Source organism: Felis catus, chromosome B1, assembly GCF_018350175.1.
Source record: "Felis catus isolate Fca126 chromosome B1, F.catus_Fca126_mat1.0, whole genome shotgun sequence".
In the NCBI taxonomy this organism is placed as follows: Eukaryota; Metazoa; Chordata; class Mammalia; order Carnivora; family Felidae; genus Felis; species Felis catus.
In genome coordinates this window covers 21,357,501-21,370,026 of record NC_058371.1, presented here as the reverse complement: position 1 = coordinate 21,370,026, position 12,526 = coordinate 21,357,501, and the positions used below count along the sequence as shown (strand labels likewise).

Below are 12,526 nucleotides of genomic sequence, written 5' to 3'. Positions count from 1 at the left end.
TCCACAGAGATGTGCTTATGTATGTTTATGTATATTGACACGACATAAGCCTAAGCAAATACTCAATTTAAGCCCTCTAAAAATAGATTACTGTACCAGTTTCCAAAACTGGTTAGTGACAGTGACAGTTTAGGGTACAAAAATCTAGTCTCCACATTCTTAGGTCAGTGCTTTCTACGGTACCCCTTGAAACACTGGGTCAAGAGAAAGGGAGGAAGCGTAGGTCCTACTTTAACAAAGTATTAATTTCCATTAGTAATAACTACACTTTGGATTTATAAGTCATCTCCTTGTGTTGTTTATATAATGTTAAGGCTCTTATCCCTCTGAAGTATTAGATACCTTTATCCTGAGATGAACTTACGGTTCTTAATATTTGTGACAGTGCAGAATACAATCTGGATCTCCTAATGTAATCTTTGCTTATATTTTCAGTGCAAAAATTTGGGATGCCTGATAAAATCAATATTAACTGACTAGAGTCACTGACTAAGTTAAATTATGCTAAGTATAATAAATAGATTATGTCAGTGTGATTGATCCTCCTCTGGAATGTATAGAATGTAAAGGAAAACACAATGCGGAATGGATGTTCAGAGGAGCCACCACACTACCACCAGGGCAGGATGTGAGGGGGGGGTCCTTCCTTCCTCACCCCCAGCAAAGACCCTTGGGTTCTTTGGATAACTTCTGTCTTCCCTCTGAGAAATTGACTAAAGCACCTGAAACATGCAGTGTTCATGCACTTTGTATTTCAGAGAGAATTGAAGAAAGTGATAGTAATATAATTAAGGATTTTAGTATCCCTTCTAAATCCATAGTACTTCCTCCAAACCCCAGGGAGAAAAAGGCCAGCTGCCTAGATTAAGCTGCCCTACACAGAGAAAAATTCACCTACATACAGACTGGAATGTAGGGCGTAGTAAAGCAGGGTATTAACAGGACTGTTCATGTCACCTGTTTGTTCTGTGCTTTCTTCTGATCCCACCATCTTCTGTTTTCTTACAGGGATCACCAAACTTTATTGTAGATATTTTTCTATGCTTATTAAGTGAGGACTCTTTGCTTTTTCAGCTCTCTCTTGCCCTTGATCTTTTCCTACAAAAAAAAATTTTTTTGTAGATTTTGACGTAAGAAGGTAACACCCAGAGGTGATGGAGCTTATCTTTTTGCACACAGATGTTGATAACATTGTTTTTCAACATTACCCAAAAAGGTTTTAAATTACATAAGTAAAGTAATATAAGAATAAACTCTGAAAAAATTCAAACAAGACAGTTAAAATTCTTCCTGACTGTTAACAGTTTTTAAATGATAATCAGATAGTTCATTTTAAATTATAGCAGGATAATTTGGGTTGAATGTAATGTAGCACATGGAATTTTTTTTTTTTTAATTTTTTTTTTTCAACGTTTATTTATTTTTGGGACAGAGAGAGACAGAGCATGAACGGGGGAGGGGCAGAGAGAGAGGGAGACACAGAATCGGAAACAGGCTCCAGGCTCTGAGCCATCAGCCCAGAGCCTGATGCGGGGCTCGAACTCACGGACCGCAAGATCGTGACCTGGCTGAAGTCAGATGCTTAACCGACTGCGCCACCCAGGCGCCCCTGGAATTTTTTTTTTTTTAAGTTTTTACTTTAAGAATCACCTGGTGCTCATCATGGCAAGTGCCTTCCTTAATCTCCATTGCCAGTTAACACTCCCCACCCCCCCCCACCCCCCCCCCCCCCCCCCCCCCCCCCCCCCCCCCCCCCGGCCCCTGCCCGCTCCCGCTCTGGTAAACATTAGTTTGGTTTGTCTTTGTCTCTTTTTTCCCCTTTGCTCATTTGTTTTGTTTCTTGAATTCCGCATATGAGTGAAATTGTATGGTATTTGTCTTTCTCGGACTGATTTATTTCACTTAGCATTATACTCTCTAGCTCCATCCATGTCATTGCAAAGGGCAATATTTCATTCTTTTTTATGGCTGAATAATATCCCATTGCATATATGTACCACATCTTCTTTATCCATTCATCAGTGACGGACACTTGGGCTGCTTGCAGATCTTGGCTATTGTAAATAACGCTGCTGTAAACATAAGGGTGCATGTATCCCTTTGAATTAGTGTTTTTGTATTCTTCGGGTAAATAGTAGTGCGATTGCTGGATGGTAGGGGTAGTTCTATTTTTGACTTTTTGAGGAACCTCCATACTGTTTTCCACAGTAGCTGTACCAGTTTGCATTCCCACCAACAGTGCAAGAGGGTTCCTGTTTCTCCACATCCTCACCAACTCCTGTTGTTTCTTGTGTTGCTGATTTTAGTCATTCTGACAGGTGTGAGGTGATATCTCATTGTAATTTGATTTGCATTTCCCTGATGGTAAGTGATGATGAGCATCTTTTTATGTGTCTGTTGACCGTCAGGATGTCTTCTTTGGAAACATGTCTTTTGCCCATTTTTAATTTGGATTATTTGTTTTTTGGGTGTTGATTTGTATAATTTGAATACTAACCCTTTACCAGATATGTCATTTGCAAATATCTTCTCCCATTCCATAGATTGCTTCTTAGTTTTGCTGATTGTTTCCTTTGCTGTGCAGAAACTTTTTATTTTGATGTCATCCCAATAGTTTATTTTTGCCTTTGTTTCTCTTGCCTCAGAGGACCTATCTGGAAAAAAAATGCTATGGCTGATGTCAGAGAAATCACTGCCTATGCTCTCTTCTAGGATTTTTATGGTTTCAGTTCTCACATTTAGATCTTTGATACATTTTGGATTTATTTTTGTGTATGGTATAAGAAAGTGGTCCATTTGCATTCTTTTGCACGTAGCTGTCCACTTTTCCCAACACCATTTGTTAAAGAGACTGTCTTTTTCCCCTTGCATATTTTTTCCGTCCTTTGTCATAAATTAATTGATCAAATAATTGTGGGTTTTCCATTCTATTCTATTGATCTGTGTGTGTATTTTTGTGCTGATACCATACTGTTTTGATCACCACATCTTTGTAATGTAATGTAAAGTCCGAAATTGTGGTGCCTCCAGCTTTGTTTTGGCTATTTGGTGTCTTTTGTGGTTCCATACACATTTTAGGATTGTTTGTTCTAGTTCTGTGAAAAATGCTCTTGGTATTTTGATAGGGATTGCATTGGGTGTGTAGATTGCATGGGGTAGTATAGGTGTTTTAATAGTATTTGTTCTAATCCATGAGCCTGGAATGTCTTTCCATTTCTTTGTGTCATCTTCAGTTTCTTTAATCAGTGTTTCATAGTTTTCAGAATATGGGTCTTTCACCTCTTCAGTTAGGTTTGTTCCTAGGTATCTTATTATTTTTGGTGCAATTTTAAATGGGATTGTGGGTTTTTTTTAATTTAAAGACTAAATTTATGTTTATGAAAGACTATAAACAAATATCTTATTTCTACATTGTTTTGATTTCCTATGAATTATTTACCCACTTTGATTTGAGAGTTTTGTTTTTTTTTTCCCCCCAGCATAATTTAAAATAGAGATAATCACCATCTGGAGAGAACCTAGCATTGTCCCCCAAACTTACCACTTAAAATTCAACTATAAGTGTAAAAAATATAAACTTACATTAAAAAAATGTAAAATATGTGATTAAATTAGTATATTAATTATATGTTGAAATAATATTTTTGATATATTAGGTAAAATAATGTATTTTAATAGAATTAATTTCCCTGTTTCTTTTTATGTCTTTGTAAAATTTTAGAGAGATTAGAGAGATAGTGAGAGCCAGGCAGAGGGGCATAGGGAGAGAAAGAGAGAATCTCAAGCAGGCTCCATACTCAGCATGGAGCCCGATGCGGGGCTTGATCCCACGACACTGGGATCATGACCTGAGCTGAAATCAAGAGTTGGACGCTCACCCAGCTGAGCCACCCAGGCCCAAGACATATTTTTATGTCATTTAACATAGCTCCCAGAGAATCTAAAAATATACATGTGGCTCACATTATATTTCTGCTGGATAATACTGCCTTCCACTGTAATGTTTTGCATGAGCCAGTGATACTGTGTAGCTTTCGCTAGTATGTTGCTGTAAGACTTCTTCATTTAGGAAATGAGGCTGCCATGCCATTAATCTCTGTGGTGTCTGAAAAAAAGAGAGTTGTAAGGGGATGACTGAGAACTTATTTCAGTATTGAAAACAATTCCAAATAGGCCTTGTTGAAAAAAACTCATCTGAGACGCCTGGGTGGCTTAGTCAGTTAAGCATTCAACTTCAGCTCAGGTCATGATCTCACAGATTGTGGGTTTGAGTCCCGCGTCGGGCTCTGTGCTGACAGCTCGGAGCCTGGAGCCTGCTTCAGATTCTGTGTCTCTCTCTCTCTTTTCCCCTCCCCGCTTGAGCTCGCTCTCTCTCTCTCTCTCTCTCAAAAAAAAATAAACATTAAAAAATAATAATAAAGAAGAAAAAACCTCATCTTAATCTTAGTTTATAGCAACTGTTTCCTGTTTCAGAGATCACATTAACTAATATAACAGCGGTAATTATTTGTTGCAAGGACTTTTTCCAAATTTTAAATGCATTAATTTGGTTTTACTGATCCTGTGACCCACTTAATAACTGTCTTCCTGTAATTTTGGTAGACTGCTTGCATCTTGTAAGATGTCTGTGTACTGAAATAGCATATCCAGATCAGACATCCATCATTGTCTTTGATATGTGTGTATTAGAGAAGAAAGGATCAGGACTTCTATTACAAGAATTAAAATTCTGAATTGGAAGTACTTCTTCTAGTACTCACTTCTAATCTTGTATCTCACAACAGTGAACAATTTGAACAACTAATAGAGTTTACTCACATATTTCTAAAATGTGTTTCTCATAAAACTAAAATGTGGTTGTATCCTCTCGTACTTATCCTGGTGGGGTACAGGAAATAAGTTGATTTACCTGTGGTATGCACTCTGTTTACTTTGATAGAAATGGACGTATTTTTGCAGCCTTTGTGAGCTTTCCTATCATTACTAGCAATTGTGAAAGTCTTAGAAAAATTCCCCCCAAAGATTCTGTATTCTTGAGAAATCTCTTTTGAAAACTGAGGCCGGGGGCAGCTGACTGGCTTAGTCGGTGGACAGTGCAATTCTTGATCTCGGGGTCGTGAGTTCATGCCCCACATTGGGTGTAGAAATTACTTTTAAAAGAAAAGTAGGAAGAGAGGCAGGGAGGAAGGAAGGGAGGGAGCAAGGAATAAGGAAAGAATAAAAGAAAGGAAGAAAACTGGGGCTATAAGCAACTCATCCTATTTTTGTATTTACACAAGAGAACATCTCATTTTTTACCAAATTCAAATTCACTATGCTTTTTAGAAGTTAAATTTGGATAGATGATAAGAGCTGTTTAATTGTGTATTCAATTCAGTGTTAAATCTAAGACTAAGTGGAACTTTTTGTCCCTAGCAATCCGATATTGTGATAGATGCCAACTCATAAAACCAGACCGCTGCCATCACTGTTCTGTCTGTGACAAGTAAGAAAACCTTTTACTTCTGAAATGTCTACATGTGGTGTTCTTCTTAATTAATACTGTTTCTTTCCTCACTGTTTTCCAGATCATTTCTTTAATTGTGCTTCTGAGACCTTTATTTAGGAAATAGAACCAGTATAATCACTTGCATTAATGTGAGTGTGGCTAAGGCCACACTCACTTAATTGTCCCTCCCCCCCCCCCCCCCCACCCCCCGGATTCACATGGATGGGAGTCAAGTACACGAGTTTTGACAGCTCAGACTTGGCTAGTTCTGTTTAACAAATGCTTCTGTGACTCCTTGTCATCTTTATAGAGATAGCTCATTTGACTTCATGACAATTAGATATTGTCAGATTCTTACTACACCACAGGGACAGTGCTCCTTATCTTAAAGATTGATATTAAAGGAAAAGGTTCATCCAGACTTTCTGTAAACCTGTTGACATTTTGCACTTTCTTTAACCTAAGATATTTATGTGTTAACATATTGCATTGTTTGCAAAAAGTGAGTGAGGTATTTTATTTGTATTTTAAAGCGTGTATATTTTTAAAGTTCAATAATTATATCATAATTAAAATTGGCTGTCATGTTTCTTTGAGCTGAAGACTTTATTATTCAACTTTTAGATAAGTAAGCAATTTTGCGATATTTTACTTGCCACAACTCTTTTTTCTATGACTTTTATATTTGCTTTTTATACTTTAATGGGGCTAAAATTTTATGGTGCTAAGTTTTGTGTGTGTGTTTTTCTAGATGTATTTTGAAGATGGATCATCATTGCCCTTGGTGAGTATAGATCTGTATTCAAACAGGTTTCTGTCCCTTACAACTTAATAAATTGAATCATTTATCTGTTTAAGTCTTCTTATAAATCTTGCCTTAGCTGACCCAGGAGGTACTTTCAGATTTAGTTTCTAGTATTTGTTAAATTAGCTCAAGGGAGCTTTTTTTATTCGGAAGAATTTCCATGAAATAACTTCAAAACTAGTAGGTAAACAGTATAAAAGTTAGTCATATTTGCTTAGAACAAATGGTTTTCTTTGTATGCACATGCCTAAATACAGAGATCCTGAAACACTTCCCAGAAATTACACCAAAATGTATTCATAAATTATACACAATACTTCACTGGAAGTTTTGAATAATGAATTAATTCATCTAAAGCTTTAACAATTTATTTTAAATAGTACTTGACATTGAGGAGTAGAATAGCAAATACACAAATATACACATATGGGTTTCCAGGGACACCTGTGTGGCTCAGTCGGTTAAATGTCTGACTTTGGCTCAGGTCTTGAGCCCACGGTCCATGCGTTTGAGCCCAACATCGGATTCTGCTGTCAGGGCACAGCCCACTTCAGATCCTGTGTCCCCCAGTTGCTTTCTCTCGTTCTCTCTCTCTCTCTCCCCGTCTCAAAAATAAACGTTAAATTTTTTTTTAAAATAAACAAGTGTTTCTACTTAGAATGCATTAATATTTTAGAAAATAATTTTAGGTCAGGCAGCTGAACAAAGGGTTATTTGAAAGGTCTAATTAAGTAATGAGGGTTGATTTTTTTCTACCCCTCTCTGTAATTTTTCTTCTCAAGGTGCACATACCTGTGACAGCTACACTGAGGTTACCAGTGGCTTGGATTTGGACACGAGGCATGATTACTGTACAAGCCTTGTCTTCTTTCAGGGGTGACCCCCAGAGAAAGGTAGACATGCTCACCAATGTTTGTCAGGTGTTGGTAGAAAAATACAAGGAATGATTCTCTCAGCTGCGGGAAATCACAGGGAAATGTCAGGTTCACGGTACTTTCTCTCTCTAGATACCTCTTCCTTTTCTCCACCTAGGGTTTCTTCTTTCAAATGTTAAGGCAAGTTAATGCCTGTGAGAATAATGTTCTTCTCAAGGAAAGATCTCAATAAATAGCCTCCCCTGATATTAATGTTCATTTGTAACCATTCTTTTGCTTTCCTCATTCTTTCATTCATTGTATTCTCTTTCTCAGCAACCCCCCCCCCGCCCCCCGCATATCCTCAATTGTAAGTTTCTTAATCTTCCTTACATTCCTCTGTTGATCCCTCTAGTAGCTCATGTCCTCAGTTCCTCACCACATCCCCACAACCTGTCTGTGGGTTCACTGCACCTGAATAGTTCCCCTGCCCGTGGCAGCTCCCTGCCTCAGGCACCACTATTTCTTTGCTTCTCCGCCTGAGGGCTCTTTTCCACCTGAGGGGGTTGATTTGGCTGCTAAGCTGGACAGTCCCCAAGTGCCAGGCCTTTCATGCACCCAGAGGCCACCCTCAACCAGCAAGGGCCTGGCCATCAACACATGCTGTCTTGGCTTTTCTCCCTTCCTTGTTTCAAATACACTGTATCCAGGTTCTTGTCCAGGGGCTGCTCTCGGGGGAGCCCGTACTGAGACACCCCTCTTTTCTGAACAGCTATGTATTCTAGAGAAAACTTAGCAGGGTGGGCAAGAACTCAGGGACCTAGAGTTGACTTTGATTTTTCTGACCTAAAGTAATAGGAGATCGTGATGATAAGGGATGGAAAGGTGGAAACAATCCATATTAATCCCAAGCTTTGCACACCTATAAATCTTACCGCACTCTTGCTATCCTCACTACAGCACAAAAATAGGAAATAATAATTTGCAACGATAGCAACTTTTTCTAAACCTGCAATTAATTTGGCTTTGTAAGAGGCTTCTAGCACAATCTGACAATCTTCCACATTTTGACAGATCTTGTTAAATAAATGAAGGGGAACAGATCTAAAGCTCTGGAGGTTTTAAACTATCTTTTTTAAGAAGTTTATTTATTTTGAGAGAGAGAGAGAACGAGCAGTGGAGGGGCAGAGAGAGAGAGAGAGAGAGAGAGAGAGAGAGAGAGAGAATCACAAGCAGGCTCTGAGCCGTCAGTGCAAAGGACTCTGGAGGGTTTAAAAGCGGGCTCGGATTGCGTAGCTGTACCTCCGCGTTATCATGCTCACTCTTCATGGCCACGTGGAAGCTGTTGAATGAACCGGCCGCAGTACCTGCCAACTTGTGTGTCGTTGCTTCTCTGGGCTGTTGTGTCTCCTGCCATAGCCACCGTTGTCACAGCCACTGCCTCAGCTCTGGGCCCACCCTTGCAGCAAGCAGTAGCCAGGTCGGTTTGTGAAGGGATGAGTGCCAGCGGCCTAATATTTGTCTGGTGCCAGCTGCATGGAGCAGTCATTTCACTTACGTATTTTAAATTTCAAATTAAAATTTTAAATTAAAAAATTTAGGGGCGCCTGGGTGGCTCAGTCGGTTGAGCGTCCTACTTGGGCTCAGGTCAGGATCTAGCTTAAACAACCATTTGAGTTGAGATTTAGGCTTAGGTTATGATCCCAGGGTTGTGGGATTGAGCCCCATGTCAGGCTCCACATTGAGGAGGGACCCTGCAGCTGCTTAAGATTCCCTCAGGCTGGGGGTGGGGGGTGGGCCTGGGTGGCTCAGTCAGTTGAGCATCCTACTTGGGCTCAGGTCATGATCTCATGGTCTGTGAGTTCGAGCCCCGTGTCAGGCTCTGTGCTGACAGCTCAGAGCCTGGAGCCTGCTTCCGAGTCTGTGTCTCCCTCTCTCTCTCTGCCTCTATCCTGCTCATGGTCTGTCTCTCTCTGTCTCAAAAATAAAGAAAAACGTTTAAAAAAATTAAATTAAAAAATTTATAGGTGATACATACATACTCATGGTACTCAATTTAAAAATTAAAAAAAAGTACAAGTGTTCTTCTCAGCGCCCTTTCCCCCTTTCTGCTCCTGCTTACAAGAACGTGTTGCTAAACATCGCGTGCACATTTCTGACATAAATGTGGATTTGGGTGCGTTACGTGTTTTTGTACACACGCAAAAATATTTTACACATTGTTTTCACACAAGTGGTTCCATTAAGGACTGGGTTTGTGCCTTTTTTTTTTCTCTCCACTTAATATATCCTGGAAAATTTTCCCTATCCGTATATAAATAACCTTTTTTTATAGTCATTTTGGGAATACAACGGTCATTCATTAAAAGATCTTCAGGATGTTCCAAACTCTTATTAGGCAGGTCTTGTATATAATTTTGAAGTGCAGGAACTGTCAACTTTGAGCATCTGAAAAATCAGAAAACTATGCTTGTTTGTCGTCAATGACTTCAGCTTCTCTGTTGTGGCCAGTTGAGATTACCCATAAGCGTGCTGGAGTTCAACATCACACTTGTGTTTTAACTAAAATGGTGATGGATCTTGTGGTCAGAAGTGTTTTTTCTTTTAAAAAATTTTTTTAATGTTTATTTATTTTTGAGAGAGAGAGAGACAGAGCATGAGTGTGGGAGGGGACAGAGAGAGAGGGAGACGCAGAATCAGAAGCAGGCTCCAGGCTCTGAGCTGTTAGCACAGAGCCTGACACGGGGCTCGAACCCACAAACTGTGAAATCATGACCTGGGCCAAAGCCGGATGCCCAACCGAATGAACCACCCAGGCACCCCAGAACTGTTTTTTTCTTTTAATATAAAATTTTCATTAATGTTAATTTTCTTTTTTTTTTAAGTTTTTAATGTTTATTTCTGAGACAGAGACAGAGCACGAGTGGGGGAGGGGCAGAGAGAGAGAGGGAGACACAGAATCGGAAGCAGGGTCCAGGCCCCGAGCTGTCAGCACAGAGCCCGATGCGGCATTCGAACGCACAGACCGTGAGATCGTGACCTGAGCTGAAGTCGGTCGCTCAACCGACTGAGCCACCCAGGTGCCCCAATGTTAATTTTCTTAATGATCTGTTTTGACATGCTTGCCAAAGATTAGGTAACGCTAATTAAATTCGATAATTTTAGCTTCATTTTGTTGAGCACCTATAATGTGCTAGAGACTATATATAGACGCACGCACACACACACACACACATATATATATAATCTGTAATTCTTGTAACAATGACAGAAATTATAGAAATTATTTGTCCCTGGGCACCTGGGTGGCTTAGTTGGCTGAGTGTCCAACTCTTAATTTCAGTTCAGGTCTTAATCCCAGGGTGATGGGATCAAGCCCCGTATCAGGCTTTGTGCTGAGTATGGAGCCTGCTTAAGATTCTCCCTCCCACCCCGCCCCCCCGCTGCCACTCGTCTCCCCCAGTTGCATGCTCTCTCTCCTTCTTTAAAAAAAATTTTTGTAAGGAAATTATTTATCCCATTTTAAAGAGGAGGGGTAAGTGGGGCTCAGAAAAGTTAAAGAGTGGGCTTAAAGTCCCATGGCAAGATTGTTGGACTCCAAAGGCCACGTTCTTTCCTTTTTTTTTTTTTTTCTATGTTGTTCTTTCTCCAATTTAGAACCAGAAAGCATTTTTTTCTGAATCAGAGCCAACAGCTGTTTGCACTGAATTTTAAACAACACACAAGGGATATTTACCACAATCATGTTTTATTTCTCTATATAAAATCATTCAGACACAGAATACATTCTCTTCCTTTTAATTTTTTTTTATTAAATATGATTTATTGTCAAATTGGCTTCCATACAACACCCAGTGCTCATCCCAACAGGTGCCCTCCTCAATGCCCATCACCCACCCACCCCTCCCTCCCACCCCCCATCAACCCTCAGTTTGTTCTCAGTATCCAAGAGTCTCTTATGGTTTGGCTCTCTCCCTCTCTGTAACTTTTTTCCCCCTTCCCCTCCCCCATGGTCTTCCATTAAGTTTCTCAGGATCCACATGTGAGTGAAAACATATGGTATCTGTCTTTCTCTGCCTGACTTATTTCACTTAGCATAATACCCTCCATTTCCCTCCATGTTGCTATAAAAAGCCATATTTCATTCTTTCTCATTGCCAAGTAGTATTCCATTGTGTATATAAACTACAATTTCTCTATCCATTCATCAGTTGTTGGACACTTAGGCTCTTTCCATAATTTGGCTATTGTTGAAAGTGCTGCTATAAACATTGGGGTACAAGTGCCCCTATGCATCAGCACTCCTGTATCCCTTGGGTAAATTCCTAGCAGTGCTACTGCTGGCTCATAGGGTAGATCTATGTTTAATTTTTTGAGGAACCTCCACACTGTTTTCCAGAGTGGCTGCACCAGTTTGCATTCCCACCAACAGTGCAAGAGGGTTCCCGTTTCTCCACATCCTCTCCAGCATCTATAGTCTCCTGATTTGTTCATTTTGGCCACTCTGACTGGCGTGAGGTGGTATCTCAGTGTGGTTTTGATTTGTATTTCCCTGATGAGAGAAGTGATGTTGAGCATCTTTTCATGTGTCTGTTGGCCATCTGGATGTCTTCTTTAGGGAAGTGTCTATTCATATCTTCTGCCCATTTTCTCACTGGATTATTTGTTTTTCGGGTGTAGAGTTTGGTGAGTTCTTTATAGATTTTGGATACTAGCCCTTTAACCACTATGTCATTTGCAAATATCTTTTCCCATTCAGTCGGTTGCCTTTTAGTTTTGTTGATTGTTTCCTTTGCTGTGCAGAAGCTTTTTATCTTGATGAGGGCCCAATAGTTCATTTTTGCTTTTAATTCCCTTGCCTTTGGAGATGTGTCGAGTAAGAAATTGCTACAGCTGAGGTCAGAGAGGTTTTTTCCTGCTTTTTCCTCTAAGGTTTTGATAGTTTCCTTCTCACATTCAGGTCCTTCATCCATTTAGAGTTTATTTTTGTGAATGGTGTGAGAAAGTGGTCTAGTTTCAACCTTCTGCATGTTGCTGTCCAGTTACGTTCTCTTCCTTTTCAAATTGAGTCTACAAAGGAGTAGAGAGTTAAAACATTTCATCAAAGCTGTCTGTTATGAAGAGACATTTTATTACTATATTTCTTCAAGTGTAAAGTACATATCAAACTCTAAAATACTTGGTCTTTATTTACTGACTTTCTCTTCTGTTTCCTAAGTGACAAAGTTACATTACATCATACTCCTAAGTAGAAGTCAAAGTAAGTTAAATTCAATGTTATAAAATCTTTTACTTTTCATAAAAATGCTATGTATCATTTAATACCAAACCTGCTTCTTACATTCCCATAGGAAGAGAAATAATCTTTCCTATCCCTTC

At 39.5% G+C, this 12,526-nt stretch overlaps 1 protein-coding gene across 2 annotated transcripts in view; it reads left to right on the top strand.

Moving 5' to 3' along the window:
* The window catches only part of ZDHHC2 (zinc finger DHHC-type palmitoyltransferase 2), a 69,173-nt gene that overhangs the window by 37,894 nt on the left and 18,753 nt on the right, over positions 1–12,526 (top strand). For both annotated transcript variants that reach the window (XM_023252406.2, XM_003984627.6), the window contains exons 5-6: positions 5,416–5,485; positions 6,240–6,272. In XM_023252406.2, the coding sequence (XP_023108174.1) occupies positions 5,416–5,485; positions 6,240–6,272 (103 nt within the window). The remainder of the gene's footprint in view (positions 1–5,415; positions 5,486–6,239; positions 6,273–12,526) is intronic.